The 21,785-nt window shown below is 37.9% G+C and overlaps 1 protein-coding gene and 1 long non-coding RNA gene across 2 annotated transcripts in view; both read left to right on the plus strand.

Moving 5' to 3' along the window:
• Positions 1-18,706, plus strand: part of LOC116539845 — a 71,547-nt gene extending 52,841 nt beyond the window's left edge. The window contains exons 2-3 of the long non-coding RNA XR_004264217.1: positions 10,066-12,788; positions 18,216-18,706. This is a non-coding gene — a long non-coding RNA (uncharacterized LOC116539845). The remainder of the gene's footprint in view (positions 1-10,065; positions 12,789-18,215) is intronic.
• Positions 18,707-18,822: 116 nt separating this feature from the next.
• Positions 18,823-21,785, plus strand: part of IGSF10 (immunoglobulin superfamily member 10) — a 31,064-nt gene continuing 28,101 nt past the window's right edge. The window contains exon 1 of the mRNA XM_032263030.1: positions 18,823-19,381. Coding sequence (XP_032118921.1) covers positions 19,232-19,381 — 150 coding nt within the window. The 5' untranslated portion in view covers positions 18,823-19,231. The remainder of the gene's footprint in view (positions 19,382-21,785) is intronic.

The raw sequence follows: 21,785 nt of genomic DNA on the forward strand, positions 1-21,785 counted from the left end.
TTTTTTTTTTTTTTTTTTTTGCCCTGGAACGTACTGTCCTGGTTCTCTGCTCAGTCCCCTTTTTGAACCGGCGTATGGGCGACTTCCCGTGGCTCCAGTCACCAGCCAAAAGGGCCCCTGGACCGGTGTTTTTTGTATGGAGAACCGCGGCTCCGGGGCGCCGACAAAGCAGCCCCGCGGGGCAAAGCAGCGGCGCTGGCCGGCATAGCGGCGCTGGCCGGCATAGCGGCGCTGGCCAGCACAGCCGTGCTGGCGACCGTGGAGCTCCTCCGCCCGGGAATTTCCTAGTCTGTGGGCAATAAAAACGCGGCGTCCACTCACCCTCTGCACTTTCACTGGGAGCTGCAATCCTGAGCTGTTCCTAAACAGCCATCTTGGATCTCCACTCAACATGTTTTTATTGAATAAGCAGTGAATATTGGCATTCATGGTAGATTGTAATCACAGCCATAGTAGGTTTTGTTCCAAAGATCCCCATTTAGTTTTCACATAATTTCATTTGTGTTATTTTCATTTTGCAACTGACCTTCTCTGTTGTATGAGAATGTAGTTAGAATTTGGTACCTTGATGAGCACAGGAAATTTTACATTCCAGTCATAATTTCTAAATTGCACAGATTGTAACTTTGGAATGATGTGGATTAAGTCAGCTATGCCCAGAGAAAAAAGTTTTGCTTAAAAGAGAAAAAAGAACATTTATGTAAGTATTAAATCGTGTTTGAAAGATGAATATTATTTCCATTTTCCAAGTAAACTTCAATATATGCTTTGGTTCCATATGATAGTATGTACCACCAGACCAGGAGAATGTTCATCCTTACCTTGCATGTACTGTCTGGGCTCTCAATTTATTCTGTGTTTCTGAAAAAGCCCAATATTGAATTATGTAAAGTACTAAACCTTTACCAGAAATCTTCTGAAAAACATTTGGAATATTTTATCCTAAAATGTGTGTGTGATTTAATGGCACTGCCTTAAAGAAAATACAACTGTTACACAAACCCTTGCTGATTATCTTGTTTTGCCAGCAAATCTTGGCACATGTGTTTTACAGAGGCATAGTGGTATTCATTACCGTTGAGGAACAAGAGAGCCACAGTTAGAAGTAAGCTGTATTTTTGACAACCTAATAAAAGGTAAACTTTTCAGTATTTTTAATATTAAAGGATAACTACCTTGTAAGTACAATCAAGTCCAGTACTGTCAAGATCTGATTATTATAAACTAAAATAAAGACAATTGTAACCCTGAGTTGTATTTACATTATTTGCTCATAAGATCAGCCCAGATATTCCATAAACAATTGAAAAGTCATCACTAAACAATGCAGAGGGGAAACAAATCCAAGTTTTTGGTTACTTGAATTAGTAAGGCTGCCTTTAATATTATTTTTTAATGTAGTTAACATTTTCATCAGAATGTAAAGCCATTCTCATTCAAGATATGCCTGGGCTTTTTGCACATACCTCCCCTCCTGTCTTTCTTCCTAACTTAATAGAAAATTCTAGTTACATTTAGAAGATGTTGAAAAATTATTGTTTGTTCTTTTTTCTGTATTTCACAGAATACAGCATTTTAGAATTAAAGTCAAAGGAGTATTTATGTTAATCAATAGAATGCTTTCGAAAATCTGGAATCCGGGTTCTCTTTCCAATAGATTAAACTTCAAAAGGTATATTGGAGAAGCTGAGTTGTAGACGTAGTATCTTAAAGCTACTAAATTAGAAATTTCTCAATGTTTCTCATTTCCTCTTCCTAAATGCATTTATTAAACCTCAATAATAGTCCAGAACTATAATATAAATTGTTTTTTTGGTGTTTTTTTTTATAATGGTCTCTGAGTTGTACTGTTGTAGTCATCTATTACTGTGCAAAAAATTACACCCTAAAACTTAGTGGCTTAGAACAACAAATACTTACTTGTCAGTTTCTGTAGTCTAGCAATCTGTCTTTTTGTTTGTTAAATAGATTTTATTTTGTGTATTTGAGATTTACACCGTATTATGGGATGCAGTCATCTTTCACTTAACAATGGAAAAATGTGTCCTTAGGCAATTTCTTCATTATATTAACATTATAAAGTGTACTTACACAAATGTAGCTGGTATATCCTATACACCTAGCTATGTTTATTGCTGGTAGGCTACAAAAAATAGAGCATAGAATTATAGTATTTTAGCATTCTGTACTGGATGTTACTGTACTGAATACTATAGGCAAATATAATACAGTTATAAGTATTTGTGTATCTAAACATACAAAAAGTACAGTAAGTATGTTATAAAAATTAAAAATGGCACAACTATACAAGGCTGCTTCACTCTAATCTTGTGGGACCACCAGAGTATATGGGGGTCCATCATTGGCACATGACTATAGATTGTTAAATGGTTACTATAGTGAAGCAAACTAATATATGAACTTGCATTGTTACTTTGGTGACAACAACAGCTAAAATCTTATTTAACAAAAACCAGTAATATAACTTGATTAACTATAGTCCTCAGGTTGCACATTAGATCTCTAGACTTGTTCATTCTACATATCTACTACTTTGTATTCTTTGACTCCATCCGCACCCCTAGTAACCACTATTTCATTCTATATAACCTTCCCCCCACCCCGTGAAGATTATACATACAAGTGAAATCATGCAATATTTTTGTTTCTGTGCCTGGGTCATTTTTCTTAGCATAATGTCCTCCAGGTCCATTCATATTGTGGCAAATGGCAGGATCACCTTCCTTTATATGGCTGATTAATATTCCTTTATAAACTACAGACATACACATATAGAAGCACACATATTGCATATATATGATATAGCTCACATTTTCTTTATCAACAGACTGTTTCTAATACAGCTACTGCTTGACTTACTACCACGATTGGTTCAGACAGACCGGTCGTAACACGATTTGGTCGTAAGTTGAGTAGGCTATACGTACAGTACTGTGAAATGATGTTATAAAAATCTTTAAGTCATATTTGATTATAATTTTCTTTCATTATTGTTATATATCATAATTTTCTTTGTTCATTTTATGCCATTTGTATCATCTCTACACTATTTTGTTTCTTATTTTTACATTCATCAGGTTTAAGTAAAACACTGCATTACCAGTAGTAAAGGTTGACCTGAATGCTTATTAGGAAAGCATTCTTGTCAAATCTCATTTTTAAAAAGCCACCTTAACTTGTGGTAAAGGTGCAGCCTTGTGTAAAACTGTGGAATATTCACAGACCACTGAACCACGGTGGTCTATGATTTGAAGTGAAAAACCACGGCACATGATGAGTTTTGAAAAGCAGAAGAGTGTGAACTATGTTAAGTCTTAGGGTTAAAAAGGGCTAGTTGCCAGTTATTTATTTATTATCATTGTAAATAGAAAAGTAAATCATCACAATTTTATGTGACTTTCCATGAGATACAAATATGTAGCATTCATCATAAAAGATGTCATCTGGAGATCTTGTTCAAATGTAATTTAAACTTAGTATGTTCTAATATTGCTAAAGATATAGGGATATAAACCACTCACATTTTAGTAAGAAAGGCAAGAAAATGACTAATAATGATATGATATAGCATATATGTTTATTGTCCTGCACTGTTGTACGCCCGGCTGGGCAACATTTGCGCTGTCAGACGCGGAGCAGTCGTGGCTAGTGATTGTGGTCGGAAAGTCGAATGGTCATAAGTTACATAGGTTGTAAGTCGATCAATACCTGTATTTGATATTGTGAATAATGCTGCAAAGAGCATAGGGGTACAGATATCTTTTTGAAGTGATTTCTTATCCTTTGGGTATATATCCAGAGGTAGATTGCTGTGTCATATAACATGTTTTTTTTTTTTTAGACTGAGTCTCAAAAAAAAACAACACTGACAACCTACATTGTCACCCAGACTGGAGTGCAGTGGCACAATCTCAGCTCACTGCAACCTCCACCTCCAAGGTTCAAGTGATTCTCCTGCCTCGGCCTCCCAAGTAGCTGGGATTACAGGCATGCACCACCACGCCCAGCTAATTTTCCTAGTTTTAGTAGAGATGGAATTTCACCACGTTGGCCAGGCTGGTCTCAAACTCCCAACCTCAAGTGATCCTCCCACCTCAGCCTCCCAAAGTGCTGGGATTGTGGTTCTAATTATAATATTTTTAGAAACCTCCATACTGTTTTCCATAATAGCTGTACCGGTCTACATTCCCAACAACAGTATGTTAGGGTTCCTGTTTTCTCCATGTCCTCTTCAACATTTGTTATTTCTTGGCTTTTTGATAATGGTCATCCTAATGGGTGTGAGGTGACATAGGGGTTTTAATTTGCATTTCCCTAATGATTAGTGATGTTGAGCACCTCTTTATAGACCTGTTGGCCATTTATATGTCATCTTTGAAGAAATTCCTGCTCAGGTATTTTGCCCATTTAAAAAAAATCAGGTTATTTGTTTTTCTGTTATTGAGATGCAAGAGTTCTTTATAAATTTTAGATACTAATAGGATTTGCAAATATTTTTCCCAGTCTATAGGTTGATTTTTCATTTTGTTGATTGTTTCCTTTGGTGTGCAGGAGTTCTTTAGTTTGGTGTGGTCCCGTTTATTTATTTTTGCTTTTATAGTCTGAGGTTTTGGTGCAGTATCCAAAAGAATAAATCATTGTGATATATAATCTTTTTGATGTGTTCTTATACTTGGTTTGCCAATATTTTATTGAAGATTTTTACATCAATTTTTATCAGAAGTATTGGCCTGTAGTTTTGTTTTCTTATGGTGTCCTTGTATGGCTTATGTATCAAGGTTATGCTGGCTTCATGTGTTTGGATGTATTCCCTCTGGCTCTATTTTTGTAAGAGTTTAAGAAATATTGATGTTCTTCTTTGAGTGTTTGGTAGAACTCAGCTGTGAAGCCATCTGGTCCTGGGCTTTTCTTTGTTGGGAGGTGTTCTATTACTCAATTTTCTACTGGTCTATTTCTTCCTCTTTTGAGAGTGCATCTCCATCCACAGGCTGGAGTACAGTGGCACAATCTTGGCTCACTGCAACCTCAACATCCTGGGTTCAAGACAGTCTCAGGAGAATCTCCTGATTCTTGGCTTCAGGAGCCCAAGTAGCCAGGATTACAGGTACACACCACCACACCTGGCTAATATTTTGTATTTTTAGTAGAGACAGGGTCAGCATGTTGGCTAGGCTGGACTTGAATTCCTGACCTCAAGTATTCCACCTGCTTTGGCCTCTCAAAGTGCTGGGATTACAGGCTTGAGCCACTGCACCTGGTCGACACTATCTTGGCAAGTTATCGTTTTCTAGAAATTTAGCAATTTGCTTTAGGTTGTTCAATGTGTTGGTATATAGTTGTTCATTATAATCCCTTATCCTTTATATTTTTGAGATGTCTGTTTGCAGTTTCTTCACTTTCATTTTGTTTTATTTATTTTTCTTCTCTCAATTTTTTTCTCAGACTAACTAAGGGTTTGTCGATTTTGTTTAATTTTCCAAAGAATCAACTTTGTTTTATTCATTCTTTCCATTGCTTTTCTGTTTTCTATTTGATTTATTTCTGTTCTGATCTTTATTATTTCTTTATTCTGCTAATTTTGGGTTTGTTCATTCTTTTATATGGTTCCTTGAGGCACAGTCTTTTACTGTCTATTTGGAATTTTTTATGTAGGTATTTATTGCAATAAACTTTCCCCCAAAACTCCTCTTATTGCATTCATAAGTTTTGATATGTTGTGTTTCCATTGTCATTTGCCTCAAATTTCTAAATTTCTTTTTTGATTTATTTATTGACTTATTGGTTATACTGGAGAATGTTGTTTAATTTCCATATATTTGTGAATTTTCCAAGATTCTTCTTGTTACTGATCTCTGATTTCATACTGTTGTGGTCTGAAACAATACTAGATATTAATTTTCTGAAATTTGGTAAGACTTGTTTTGTGGCCTTATATATAGTCTGTTATGGAGAATGTTCCATGAGTGTTTGAGAAAAATGTATAAACTGCTGTTGGGTGCAAAGTTCTAAATACATCTATTAGGTCTTGTTGGTCAAAAATGCAGTTGAAATTCAGTATTTTCATTAATTTTCTGTATAATTGACCTATGCATTGTTGAACATGGGATATCAAAATTTCTCACTATTGTATTGCTATCTATGTCTCCCTTCATGTCCATCAGTACATATTTATATATTTAGGTTCTTCAGTGTTGGGAGCAAATACATTTACAATAATTATGTCCTTAATGAATTGACCTCTTCATCATTAAATAATCACCCTCTTTGTTTCTTGTGAGTTTTGACTTATAGTCAACTTTAAGTATGGCCACCCCTGATACCTTTTGATAACCATTTTCATGGAATATCTTCTTACATCCATTCATATTCAGCCTATGTGTGTTCTTAAAGCTTAAGTGGGTCTCTTGAAAGCAGCATATAATTGGATCTTGTTTTTAAAAATTATTTCAGCTACTCTTGATTGGAGAACTTAATGTTTACATTCAAGATTATTATTAACAAGTAAAGACTTAGTACTGCCATTTGGTTTTTTGTTTTCTGGTTGTTCTGTAGGTTGTTCATTCCTTCCCTTTTTCTTTTCTACATTTGTGATTTGATAATTTTCTAGAGTGCTAAGCTTTGATTTCTTTCTCTTTCTTGTATGTATATCTGCTGTAGTTTTTTTTTTGTGGTTACTATAAGACTTACATAAAATATTTTATACTTTGCAATTCTAAGCTGAAAACAACTCTGTTACATAAAGAAACTCTAGGTTTTTATTCCTCCCCTATTTGTTTGGAATGTCACAATTTACATCTTTTTATATTGTGTATTCCTTAACAACTTATCGTAGTTTTTGTTACTTTTTACCATTTTCACTTTTAACCTTCATATTGAAGATACATGTAGTTTACACACCAACTTTACAATATTGGCACATTCCAAATTTGACTCTGAATTTACTTCTACTGGTGAGTTTTATACTTTCATATGTGTTAATGATAGTAATTATTATCTTTTCATTTCCATTTGAAGAACTGCCTTAAGTGTTTCTTATAAGGCAGGTCTATTGTTGATGAATTTCCTCAGTTTTGCTTATCCAAACAGACTATTTTGCCTTCATTTTTGGATAACAGATTTGCTAAGCATAATGTTCTTGGCCAGCAGGTTTTTTTTTTTTTTTTCTTTCAGCACTCAGACTATATCATCCCATTTTCTCCTGGCCTGCAAGCTTTTTGCTAAGAAATCCACTGATAGTAACAGAGATTCTCTTACCCGTGATGTGGATGCTTTTCTTTTGTGGTGTTTAGAATTCGTTTTGTCTTTGACTTTTTACTATTTTATTATAATGTGCCTAAGACAGGACTTCCTTGGGTTGAATCTGTGAGAAACCTATAATCTTCACAGGTCTGCATGTCCATATCTCTTCAAGACTAGGATTTCCCCACAATTATTTTATTAAAGAAGCTTTCTTTGTCTTTCTCTATCTCTTGTTCCTTTGGAATCCCTATAATCTAAATATTTGTTTGCTTAATAATGCCCCATAGACTGTCTTATTCCTTTATTTTTTTAATTTTTTAATTTTTTGCCCTTCTGAATCATGTTAAAAAACCTATTTTCAAGTTCACAGATTTTTTTTCCTCTGATCAGTCTGGTCTACTGTTCATTTAATTCTTCATTTAATTCTTCAGTTTCAAGACTGGTGATAGTGGTGTTGGTGGTTTTAATGATACCTGTCTCATTATTAAATTTCTCATTCTTGTCATGAATTCCTTTTCTGATTTCATTGAACTGTCTATTTGTATTCTCTTGCATCTTGCTGAGTTGCCTTAAGATCATTGTTTTGAATATTTGAATTTCTTTTTGGGCAATTTATAAATTTTCGTTTCTTTGGGGTCAGTTACTGAAGAATCATGGTGTTCCTTTGGTAGTATCTTGTTTTCTTTTTCATGTTTCTTGTGTCCCTGCATTGATATATATGCCTTTCGTTGTGCAGTCAGCTATTCCAAACTTCATAGATTGGCCTCCATAGAGAAATACTTTTATCTGCAGATGGGCTTCAGGGTATTGGTTGGGCAGGGTGTGGTAGCTCTGGTTCCATGTGGGTGTAGTAATCTCCATGCAGTTTCTTTGGCTGTGATCAATGTTAGCAATGACTGAGGGTGCCTCAGTGATCTAGGCTGTAGGGGTTGAGGCAGTGACAGTAGCTGTATAAGTTATTAGGGTGAGGGCTTTAAGAATTCTCTTGTTCTTGTCTTCCTCACCATGGGAAATCTTAGTTGAGGGGATATCTGTTGGTACTGAGTCTTCCATGGCTAACAGGCAGCCACAGTGGAATTGTGATCTAGGGCATACATGCTTGGAGTAGCTGTGGAGTCAGGTTTCTGGGCTTGAGGTCCTATAAAACAATTATAGGCCTGTGGACTTAAGGTGAAGTTTCACTTTTCAAGGCACAGGTGAACGCATTTTTCCCATTAAGCCAGGGTCTATTGCTCTGAGGCACACCCAAATTTTTACCCAGAGTCCTGAGATGTAGTTGTGATTTTGACCCTGAGGGGTAGGGTACAGCACTAGCCTGTGCAAGAAGGAAGGGATGCTTCAGAGCCTCAGGCCTTGAATTTGGGACCGTTTCAATATGGGGCTGCAAATCAGCTCTGTGAGGCCAGGTGCAGCAGCAGCAACATGGACCCAAGAATGGAAAGATGCCACAGTTGCTTGGACCCTGCAGGTGGGGAACAAAACAGTGATGATACCTCTCCTTCAGAGGTGGGGTGCTGCAGCATAAACTGCAGGAGGCTAACGTATTTCCAGGTAGGCAATGTAAGCCTGGAAAATGAGGTCACACAGCTCATGCAAGGGTCTGATTCCCCGGGATGCAAAGCTCTGCATCTGCTCAACCCCAGAAAGTGCAACTACATGAGTCAGCAGAGCCTCTGGATCCCTGGGGGTCAGGCACCATGTCAGCTGTGGTGCTGGGAGATGCAACTGTTCTGATGTGCCAGAGGCTCAGATTTCCTGGCAGGGTGGATGTCGGGGAGTAGCATGCTGCTACCCTCAGCTTCAGCACTAGGGACACAAGTAATTCCTTGTGCAGGAGGCCTGAGGTTCTTGGGGGTTAGGGTACTATGCCTGTTCTGAGGCTCAAGGTACAACATCTCCAGTGTGCTGTAGATGCAGGTTGCTGGGGAATGAGGTGCTGCCTTGGCTGTGGTGCTGGAGGCACAACTGTTCTGGTAGTTCAAGCCTCTGGGTCTGTAGGGGTATTACTTTAGTTCAGCCCTATAGGGAGGATCCAGCAGTAACTGGGATGGGGGGCATGAAGTGGCTTGGCAGTAGCTTGGCTCTGGGCATAGAGCATAGCAGCAGCTCTGCTCAGGGATGGTGCACTACTGGGTGGGGATGGTGCAGTGGCAGTCAAGCCTCAGGGATAGAGGGACGCGATGGCTGCCTGCCACTGGAGTATCATGCAGTCTAACTGTGCCTCTGCTTATAAGCAGTATGGGCCATAGGGAGGTGGGCAGGGCACAGCATTGGCTCCTTCTCTGAGAGTGGCTCAGTGTGTAGACTCTAGAAGCTCTCTCAGCTGGGCTAAGACCCTGTGAGGATACCTGTGAGGACTGAAAGTGTCCATGATGCCGATGTGGCTGCTGGGATCTTATTGCTTACTTTTCCCAGCAGGGAGAAGTATCTCCTAGTCCCAAGCTTATCCCAACTGGGAAGATGGGGGTAGTGAAGGCAAGGTGTTTCCTTCCTTTCTCCATGCAGCATCCTGGGTTTCTGTGCTCTGCAGGATTTCTGCTGCTGCTTTGCTGTTCTATGGTATTTTCTTTATTTTGATCAAAATATAGTTGTTTATTTGCTGTTTTGGGGTTTTTAGTAGGAAGGAAGAGCTCTAGAAGCTTCTAGTCAGTCATCTTGCTGACACTCTCAAGCAACTATTATTTTTAAAAGCAAAGCAACAAATGAAGTCTTACCTTCATATTTGGCTATTTGGATATGTGCTCCTGATAAAAGTAATGTGTGATAAAAGTAATGATTTGTCACTTATTTTGTTTTCTTCATTAGATTATTAACTCTTCAATGCAAAGACTGTGTTTCTTCATGATATAAGTTTCTATAGGCTGCCTGGTATAGGACCAGAAATGTCACTGATGCAAATTGCAATGGCATTGAAGAGGAGGATATAAATTATATTTTATATTTATAGGTAAATGTGTCTGTGTGCAGACCTTTCAATCACTCCATTGGTATATTTTCCATATTCCCTTGCATGTTAAAAAGTGACATATTTATGAGCCACATATTTGGAGTTCTCAGATTCCAGTAAACACTCTTGGCCCTAACAAGGAAAGGTCTGTTCTGTGTTTCACTTTAGTGGAGAACATGTTTAACCACTATGCTAGCTGGTGAATTGCTCTAAGTGTCCATGAGATTAGCCAGGAATTTCTTATGCTTTATTTTTTTTCTGTTAAGTAGAGAATTCAGTGTTAAATAGTCAGGGCTATCTTGACTCACTCTGCTCATTGTCTATCAAAGGAATATTAAACCTACAAAAGAGTGGAAAATAAACTTAATGAAAAAATATGTTGATTAAATTAATTTAAAAAGTGGAAAATAAACTTAAAATACATTTAAAACTTTGTTTTCACATTAAACAAAGAAAAATTTGTTTTCAATATGTGTAGGAGTCACCCAGAGTTTTCAACAATTTTCTCATTAAGACATGGGGTAAATCTGTCCTTGCTTGTTAATTACCGACATTCTACTTTCCATGTAGTATTGTGTTTGATCCATACACAGAACAAAAACATTGATCTATGTGAACTCTTTAACTCTTTCAAATCTTACAACTGGGATTTCTTTGACTTAGACTACCAGATTTGAAAATATCTTGCTGCTATGCATTTGTAGACATGACTTCCCTCATTTAAGTCTAGCAGAAAAATAAGGCTTGCAAAACATTAAATCGTATTTACCTGAGAGTGTAGGTGTTAGGAGGTTTTAAGGATTTAAAATCCTTCTTATTAATATCTGATTAGTTTTACTCTTGGTATTTTTTTGGATTAGGTTAATGTTCTCTGTGCATACATCAATTTAATTTAATACAAAAGGCTTTTATTTTATCTCATTCAAAGCTACGTCCATGAGTTCATCCTATCGCGTAAACTCTTTCTCTCATATCACACTCTTAGTCCCTAAGGATGGGCCTCGTGTATGCTTTTATCTTTTAGTTTATCCTTCTTTTCAAATGCAAAATGATTTATTCTTATAGACCACTGGGATTTAATTAAGTCTGCTTATGATAGTCAAAAGTAAATTCTCTTTTCTAAATACAGAATTCCGGAAAGAAAGAAAGGGGCATTTACTTGCAGACTGCAAAATTTTAAATTATCTGTCTAGTTAGGCATCCTTTCAGACTGCATCAGAATCTTGTCAATGCTGGAAAATGTTACTCTGGTATGCTGGCAGGATTCTCTTGGAATACTGCACAAGAAACTACACAGTACACAATGGCTATGATCTGTCCAAAAAGTGACTTTTGACTTCTACAGATAAATCTCTTAAAGCAATCTTTAGATATTAAGTCCTGGATTTTAAAGTGAAAGAAAACCCTCAAACTGTTCCCTTTTCCAGCAGAACAGGAGCTTGAGCCTAACTGGCTGCCTGCCCCTATGCCCCCAGGCAGCCCCTTGAACCTTAAGCCTTAAAACCTTTAAGCCCCTTAAAATAATAAGGCAGTGGCAAAACAAAACAAATCCATCCTTAGCTCACCATACTAAACAGTCAGAAGGTGAGATTTGGCCATAATTTTCCTACTCCTGTGTTAGAACTGAACATTGTCATGATGTTCTTTGTCATGGAGACATGATCTGGACACTGGCATTTATTGTCATATTAAACTTTGATCTAGCACTTCTGATACAAAGGAACCGTCTGAGGGTTTTACTTTAAAATCCAGGACTAAATATCTAAACATCGTTTTAAGAGATTTACCTTCAGAAGTCAAAAGTCATCTTTTGGACAGGTTATAGCCATTGTATAATTTGGAGTTTCTTGTGCGGTATTCCATGAGAATTCTGCCAGCATACCAGAGTAAAATAGTCCAACATTGACAAGATTCTGATGTAGTCTTCACTCTTCCCAGTGGCCAACCTCAGAAGACACCTGGTAGGCATCCTCTAAATGCAATTTCAAGGCTGGTTATGGAGGTTGATTATAGTGCACTTGAATCTACTTCATGTGCTGACAGCTCTGATTCACTCTCCACTTGCTTTTAGAAAACACTCATGAAATCCTAACTATATTGTACTGCCACCTCTTTAAACACAGCATATTCACCTTTGGACAACCTCTGCTGCTTTGTCTCAACAAAACAGCAGGTGGAATCAGGCTCGTGGTGAGCAGTCACCAAGGGATGAAAACTGGTATGTCTAGAGCCAGATTTTAAACAGTTACTCTTCAAAACATCTTGTTTTATTCTACTTTATAGGCATCTAGATACATCATGGCAGTAGTAGCAGTAAAATGGGTGATATCACAGATAGTTATCTGAAACATTGATTTCTAATCCAAAATGAAACTTTATAGTATATCTGTCATAATTGTAAGTATTCTTCTCTACCAGAGGACTATAATTGCAAAGTTGGGTTTGATATGACATCTGATGGAAGGACGATAGTATACTACCACCCTTCTATGAACATTCCATATAAACATACAAAATGTACCCCTTGACTAGATCCTGTGCAAAATAATGAAGAAATATGTGATCTAGGGCTGAAAACCAGGTTAGAAGAAAAAGCTGAACACCTTGAGCAAGGACCCGTGATAGAACAATTTAGTAAAATGTTCTTTACTGCTAAGCACTGTTAAAAGAAAACTTCAAACAAATTAAAAAACCAGTTTGTGAATGAAGCAGCCCCCAGAATCACAACAGATTCAGAGAGATTCTAGGGATTCCTCATGGTCAGAACAAACATATAGACAAAAAAAGGACATACAGAAATCAGAAGTGAGGTACAGAAACACCTGGACTGGTTACAAGTTGGCATTTGCCTTACTTGAACATGACTGTGAAAATGAACTAGTAAGTGCTGAACCAAATTAACCAAGTTAAAGTTTACACAATATAGGCAGTTCAACAATATTAGGGTCTGATTGGTCACAGTCCTCGTTTGGAGTGTGATAACACCTAAGGACCATAGTTTTCTGAAAAGTAGCCTGATTTAAAGAGATACTCATTTTCATTGTTATCCAGGTGTAATATAAGTCATAATAACTTGGAAACTTATTGGAAAAAATATAAAGATTAGAAACCCTTGGAAAACCCAAGCATATCATCCATCACATACCTACAAACCAACTGTCAGTTGCTCCGGTAAACATATCATGGGTTCCTTTTCTCTTGAGAGATTTATTTAAGGTATGTGGTAGTAGTGTCTAAGGAAACAGCAGTATCAGCCACCTTTTAAGCTTTCTGTAGTCACAAAATCAGTGGCGAGATGAGTACAACATTCAGTTTTATTTAACATCAAACATAAGCCTTCAGCTTGAGCAAAAACTAAAGCTGCATGATGTTCCATTAAGTGCTTTTTTTGAATATGTATGTTGTCAACTACTTTTCGGAGAGTAGCTTTTACCCATCTGAAATTCTGGGAGATCTGACTGGCTACAAAGATCTAAGATTTAAATTCTATACAACAGGTATCCCACTACCACCAAGAGTGAGCCCCCAGGAGCCTCTCTGGAATCTTTCCTCAGTGGAAACTAGCTTATCCTCATCTTTTTCAAGGTTAGCACTAATTTCAGTTATTGATCATTTTGGCCTCCAATTTTAAGGGCTATCATGGGTATTTTCAGGAGAAGATATTTGAAAAACAGGAGCAGGCTGGGTAAAATAACAAGATCTGAACCAATGAGGAGGTAGAATGGAATATACAGGTTCTCCACAGACCCCATACAGACCCTCAGGGGTTGGAAAAGAGGGGTACCTAGCTGCATTTGAGCAGGGCTCAGTCAAGTTTGTTCATCCATAAATCTGCATAGCTCCTAAACATCCAGTGGGAAATTTACTTTTTTTGTGGCACTTTATAGCATATAGTAAAGGTGTATAACCACATTTAGTAAAGAGAGACCCTACTGGGTTTAATCCAGTTATGTTATACAAGCAATTACTGTACCAACATAGGTAATTCTCAGATCTTGATTGCATGATACCTGGAAACACAATATACCTTTTGCCTACATCACTTGGATTGGTTTTTTATACACGGTAATGACCAAGTTATCAATTGAAAAACAGTGTTGTTTTTAGTGAGTGTGGGAAAGCAAACAGCAGTGATGTTTAGAATATCAAGAAGAGTTTTCCATTCCACCCTTGGAGTTTCAGGGTGATTCTCATGAGGAAGACAGTGAGGCATTGGCATCAGTAGAATAATTAATTTCCTAAGTTTTTGGCATTAACCCACAAACCCAACCATCACTCTGGTGTTGCGCCAGAGCACAAGCTTGAGCTAAAGCCATCAAATGATTATAGTCCCATGGGTTTTCCTGCAGGGAAAAGGAAAGGATTAGGGCAACAAAAAGTGAGGAAAACAGAAACACACATAAGGCTTTCATGATGGTAGAGAAGTATTGATCCATGATCTTGGAAGGCTATCCACAACTAGGATGACGTCTGCTCCTGGAGAGAGATTTTCCTAGTTAACGTTACCTTAAAGTCTCTGACAGGTGTACAGTTCCAAGAGCCTGAAGGGGCCTTTTTGAGTTGTGAGATGTAGACCCAAGGTTCAAGGTCCTGAAGCTTCACTGCAAGGTGGGTGGTGAGAAGAACCTGGCATGGCCCCTTTCAACAAGGCTCAAAAGCAGTCTTCCTCTGATGTTGTTTTTAGAAGACCCAGTCTCCAGGTTCTAGACCATGGAGGGTCTGATTGTCCTCAGTTAGTGGATCTCAAAAGTTTTCTTTACCTGGCAAAAGTACACTTTGGCATAATGCATTAAAGCCTTGCAGTATTTAGTTATACCAGAGTTTGAGAGAGCAGGAGGAGCATGAGGTCTTTCAGTGACTATTTCATAAGGGGTCAACTTACATGTTCTAATAAGAGTGGATCTGATTGCCATTAAAGCCAAAGGTAGTACCTTTGGCCAAAGCAACCCAATTGATTCAGTTAACTTTGCCAATTTCAGATTTAATATGACATTTGTTCTTTCGGCCTTTTCAGAAGAGTAAGGATGATAGGGAAAATGGTAATGCCACAGCGTCTGTAGCACCTTATTTAACTGCTTTATAACACCCAGTAAATGAGTTTCTCAATCACTGGAGATTTTTCCAGGGATTCCCCCAATAAATGAAAAAGATTTTCCAATAATTTCTTAGTATCACTGCATCAGCTTTCCTACATGGGAAGGCCTCTATACAACCAGAAAACATGCAAACTATTGCCAGAACATACTGGTGTCTCATTGAGGTTGGCAATTGAATGAAGTCTATCTGTAAATGCTCAAACAGTACATCAGGTGGTAGATATATATTACCTGAAACTTTGTTTTTTCAGGATTATTGCTTTGACAAGTCAAACATTTGTTATAAACCATTTTAGCAGTTTTGGAAGTCAACCCACCAGTATTTTTCTTTTTAATAATTTGGATCATTTTGTCTGTTACATGATGAGTTGTGGTAGAGTGCAGTGCTTTCAACAATGAAAGCTTCAGACTCAGGAAGCATCAGGTAGCCATCTGGGCCCTCTGTGAGTCTGTACTTCATATTAAATTTACATCCTTTTAGATACCAATTTTATTTTTCCTAATGAGATGCATTGTACTGTTTATTAAATAGGTCATCATAAGGAAGCTGGCTTGGATTAATTATATGCAGTTCATTCAAACTGCATATCTTAACAGTTTCAGCACTGACTGATTTTGCATAAAAATCTAAAGCATTTTCCTGACTTTCAAATTCAGTTCTACAAGTATGACCTTCAATCTTAACAGCAATCTGCAATAGTAAAAGGATAGCAGAAAGGAGTTTATCTGCTTGGATTCCATTTTTGATGGGGGGATCCCACTAGATGTGAGAAACCCTCATAGTTTCTATATCATTCCAAAATCATGTACTACTCCAAAAGCATATCTGCTATCAGTATAAGTATTTACTGACTTGTCTTTAGCTATATGACAAGCTTGGGTGAGGACAAAAAGCTCTTCAGGTTGGGTCAACTTAAATTGAGGAAGAATTCCCTTCTCTATTAACTCATCTTGGGTAGTAACAGCATATCTTGCCTGAAATTTTCCTTCTGAGTTTTTGGCATAGGATCCATCAACAAAAAGTATTAATTCAAGATTATCCAGTGAAGTATCTTATAAGTCAACACGAGGGGCCACTATTTCTGACACTACCTGTATTATTCTGTTCACACAATGCCAATAAAAATATACTCAAGATGGGGCAATTTATGAAGGAAAGAGGTTTCTTTGACTCACAGTTTCACATGGCTGGGGAAGCCTCACAATCATGGTAGAAGGTGAATAAGAAGTAGCAAAGTAACGTCTTACATGGTGGTGGGCAAGAGAGCATGTGCAAGGGAATTCCCCTCTATAAAACCATCAGATCTCATGAGACTTACTATCATGAGAACAGCACAGGAAAGAACCACCCCCATGATTCAATAATCCCCATGGGGATTATTACAATTCAAAGTGGGATTTGGGTGGGGACACAGAGCCAAACCATATCATTATGCTTACACAATTGTGGTCTTTGCCATCATCATGCAGAGATAACAGTATCAGGGTTAAATAGATTGTAGTGTTTTATATGAAGATTAGAAGGAGATGGGAGAAGTAATTTATAAGATGTTAGTCTGCTTACTGAAAAATGCTTGGTTTGGTTGGAATTTAACAGACTTTACACAGCATATGGGACTTGCAACTTAAATTCATTTTCTGAAACAAGATCTGATGAAGTTTCTGCCAGCTTGGCCACTCCTGCTGCTGCTTTGAAACAATTAAGATATGCCTTAGTGACTGGGTCTACTTGCAGGCTATAGTATGCAATGGGCCTATGTTTACCACCATGTTCTTGAGTAAGGACTCCTAATGCCTGATTGTTACACTCATGAACAAATAAGGTGAAAGGCTGAGTGTAATTTGGAAGTCATAGAAAGAGGGCTGTTGTAACGCCAATTTCATCTGGCCAACAGTCTGCTTACAACTGTCTTCCTAAGGTAAAAGCTATCATATAGCATTTTTAGTGAGCGCATACAATGGTGAAACTATTAAGGAAAAAATTGGAACTCAGAATTTGCAACATCCTGTGAGTCCAAGAAAGCTTTTAATTGTCTTTTGGTTGCAGGTTAAGGAAAATTATGGAGTTTTTATCCTCTCAGATGAGAGAGAGAGTCCTTCAGCAGTCAAGTCATGGCCCAAATAGTGGACTTTTTGCCTTGAATACTGAAGTTTTTCCATTGAAGCCTTGTGACCTTTATATGAGAGTTGCTGTAAAAGGTAAACTGAGTCCATTTCAGAGCACTCCTTAGTGGGACAGCATAACAATACGTCATCTACATACTGAATGAGAATAGAATTCTGAGGAAACTGTAGTGTCATTAGTCCTGATGCAATGCCAATGCCTGGGAAAAATACAAGAGAGCTTTAGCAAACCCTTGTGGCACTACAGTCCAGATGTATTGCTGATTTTACCAAGTAAAGGCAAACTAGTATTGACTCTTTTTATAAACTGGAATGGTTAAAAAAAAAAAAAAAAAAGGGCTGAGCAGAGATCTGTTATTGTGAATACTTGGAATCAGTAGGTACATTAGATAAATGAAGAATTAGAATTTGGGACTTCAGGAAATGTTGGTATCACAATTTTATTATTGCCCGTAAATCTTGAACAAATCTTCAACCTCATCCTTTTGGCTTTGTAACTGGTAGGATTGGAGTGTTACAAGGGCTGGCACTTGGGATTATGAGTCCTTGTTTAATTTAATCTTCTACAATTGGTTAGAGCTCTTGAATTGCTTCAGGTTTTAGTGGATGTTAGGGCAATTTAGGCAAAGGTTTAGCATCATCTATTTGGACTTTTGTAGGCTGAACACTTTTAATTCTTCCCAGATCAGTTGGAAAAGAGGCCCATGAACATTTATTTAAGTATTTTGAAAGATCTAGGGGTATTACAGGCCTGAGTTTCAATCATATCAATTTCTTTCTGTAGACAGCATAACAATTCTGGTTCAGGAGAATCAGGAAACTCTGAGGAAGGTTTACGTGCCCTTTTAGCTGTGAAAGTAAATCTTACCCTAACAAGTTTACTGGAGAAGTATCACATAGTAAAGTGTATTTTTCTGAAAAGGGCCCCAACATTGATTGAATGGGTTCAGATACGGGAATGTCTTGAATTTGATTTGAAACCCCCCACCACAGAATGTAAATTAGTTCAACCATTGTGGAAGACAGCGTGGCGATTCCTCAAAAAACTGGAATGAGAAATACCATTTGGTCCAGTAAACCCATTACTAGGTCTATACCCAAAGGAATATAAATCTTTCCATTATAAAGATATGTGCATGCGTATGTTCATTCCAGCACTGTTCAGGATAGCAAAGACATGGTATCAACCCAAATGCCCAGTAATGATAGATTGAATAAAGAAAATGTGGTACATATACACCATAAAATACTATGCAGCCATAGAAAAGAATGAGATCATGTCCTTTGCAGGGACATGGATGGAGCTGGAAGCCATCATCCACACAAACTAATGCAGGAACAGAAAAATAAACAACATATGTTCTCACTTATAAGTGGGAGCTGAACAATGAGAACACGTGGACACAGGGAGGGGAACAACACACGCTGCGGCCTGGGAGGTGGGGCAGGGAGGGAGAGCATCAGATTAAATAGCTGATGCATGCAGGATTTAATACCTAGGCGATGGGTTGATTGTGCAGCAAGCCACCATGGCACACATTTACCTATGTAAAAAGCTGCATGTCCTGCACATGTAAGCTGGAACAGAAAAAATACAAATAAAAAAAAAAAAAACCTTATCACAGAAATGACCTTTTTTACTTCAAGGGGTTTGTTGGCTTATTAAAATGGGGTTCATGGTAAATAGAATAGCTCCTGTATCCACCAGTACTGTACGTGACTCCCCATTTATTTTAACCTGTTTCTCCATGTTCATTTAAAGGTACTGGAGCAATGTACCAGGGAATCCCTCGAAGCCTCCTAAATGTTATTATCTGGAGGGCTAAGGTCTCTTGGGCTCCCTCTAGTGGAGAAACAGTTCAGCTTAAAGGGAGACTTATGGACAGACCTATATAGAGCGGACAAAACCTTTTCCAGTGCCCTGGTTATCTGCAATAAAGACAGACATCTTGAAGTAAAGAATTTCTTGTTCTAGGACTTCTCTGTTGTGATTTAAAATGAGGATGAGAAAGGCCCCTTTGGTCCCGGCCTCTGTAGCTGTTGTAATTGAAGAGTCATAAGCTTGTTAGCCTTTTGAGTTTTCTCTTGCTCTAGAGTCCTCTCAAAACATTCAGCTAAGGCCACCAATACAGTCATATTGTAAGCTTGCATTCTTTAATTAAACATCTAAGTTCAGGATGGAGCCCATTGATAATAAAACAGTTAATGCTATTTCGGTCCCTGCAGAAAATACTCCTTGATGTACTTTGAGCCCAGAGTGTTTCACGATCTAAGCGAGTTCTATAATCTGAATCTGGTTCATCCCTTTTTTGTTTACAAGATTTTATGACAAACTAGTCAACTTTTTGCAGAAAAAAATTTAGAAATTGAATGTAGAAGGTTTCCAGCAACTTTTCTAGCTACTTTTGACCCTTCTCATGAGGAGTTTTTGGAGGGGTTTTTAATACCCTCCTTAGGTTTGTCCCATTCTGCTGCTGCCATCCGTTCCTGAGCTTCACCGGCTCCAATATCATGTGAATACATTGGTAAAGGTCAGGAAGCCCTGAATGGTAAGCTCCTATGAGGTTTCTAAATTCCTCAGTAAATTTTTGAGGATCTTCCCTTGAATCAGGGAAGTCCTTCAAAATTTTAGACCATAGAGTGAAAGCAGTTACAGCAGGCAGGACTGGCTGATTGGGTCTTATTTTGTAAGGCATCTAACTTCCTTTTTTTCATCATCTTCAGGGTGAAAGATTCATTTTGCTAAATTAACCTTTAGCAAAAAGGTTAGTGGACTCAGCATGTAGGCAGAAACGGATAAAGAAAAGGAACAGTCAGGTTAGTTCAGTCAGAGCATGTCCTCTTTTGTCATGTCCTTGGTCTGTTGCTTAAGACTTTCATTTGCTTTTTGCAAAGAATCTTTTAGGGAGTTATTTTTTGATTTATTTAGTCTTTTAGAAACCTTTGCACACCAATGAAAGACTATGTCCCACTGTTTTTGGGGAGTTTTTGATCCCCCTTTTCCTAATATGCCTCCCAAATAAGCAATTTTATCCAGATTAAAACTTTCACATTGTGGCCATCTTAATTCTAAGTTCTCTTTAGTGGGGTTAGCCCATTTTTCTAAAAATGCACACATTTGGTGAGTGCAATGGCTCACACCTGTAATCCCAACACTTTGGGAGGCCAAGGTGGGTGGATCACCTGAGGTCAGGAGTTCGAGACTAGCCTGACCAATTTGGTGAAACCTTGTTTCTACTAAAAATACAAAAATTATCTGGGCATGGTGGCAGTTGCCTGTAGTCCCAGCTACTCGGGAGGCTAAGGCAGAATTGCTTGAATCCAGGAAGCAGAGGTTGCAATGAAGCAATATCCTACCATTGCACTCCAGCCTGGGAGACAGAGTAAGACTGTCTCAAAAAAAAAAAAAAAAAATGCACACCTCTGGGCTCATAATTTTTATACATATAATTAGCTAAAGTCCCAGAAGGTGTAGTCCCAGACTCCCTGGACTGAAATGATTCCAGTATTAAAAATAAGGTGCCTACCTGAAGTCCAAGGCCTCTAATTGAATTCAATCTAGTTAATTATCAAATCCAATTTGATCTTAGACTCAGTCCAGCCTAAGTATTGCTCAAGTGAACTCAGAGACCCCAAAACGCAAGTTAGTGGAGTTCAGACTGAGAGAAAACTCACCCATGACCTCCAATTACAATTAAGAGAGCTCTGAGCACAATGGGTTCAGCGGCTACCTCACCTGGTCACCTGATGTTTCTGCGGGTTGCCAGAGTCTTACTTTGAATCCCACTTCTGATGCCAGATCTGTTAAAATTTCAGACAAACTAAATTTGACAAAGTTTAACTGAGCAAGGAAAAAAAAAATGATTCACAAATTGGACATCCTTAAGAAACACAGCAGATTCAGAGAGACTACAGGAACGCCTCATAGTTAGAACAAATTTATAGACAAAAAAAGAGAAAATGACATACAGAAATCAGAAGTGAGATACAGAAACAGCTGGATTGGTTACAGGTTGGCATTTGCCTTATTTGAAGACAGTTTGACACTAAGCCATGTATGAGTGTGGTTGAGGTATGGCTTCTGGGATTGGCCAAGACTCAGCAATTGTTACAGGTGCATACTCCTTAGTTAGGTTTTCAATTGTGTCTACCCATTAAATTAGATTACAGTTCATCCACGAGGACTCAAATATAGAAGACATCCCTCTCGGGCCGTATTCAGAGTGCTTTAACACCACCATTGGTATCCTTTGGATAGTAAGACAGATGACATGAGAAATAGAATCCTCCAAAAGATGATACTGAGCTTTCTGGGGAAATCGGAAAAATGTGCCCCATTTGCCATTTCCCATTTGAGA

Source organism: Sapajus apella, unplaced genomic scaffold (genome assembly GCF_009761245.1).
Source record: "Sapajus apella isolate SASKATOON/1434 unplaced genomic scaffold, GSC_monkey_1.0 scaffold4, whole genome shotgun sequence".
NCBI lineage: Eukaryota > Metazoa > Chordata > Mammalia > Primates > Cebidae > Sapajus > Sapajus apella.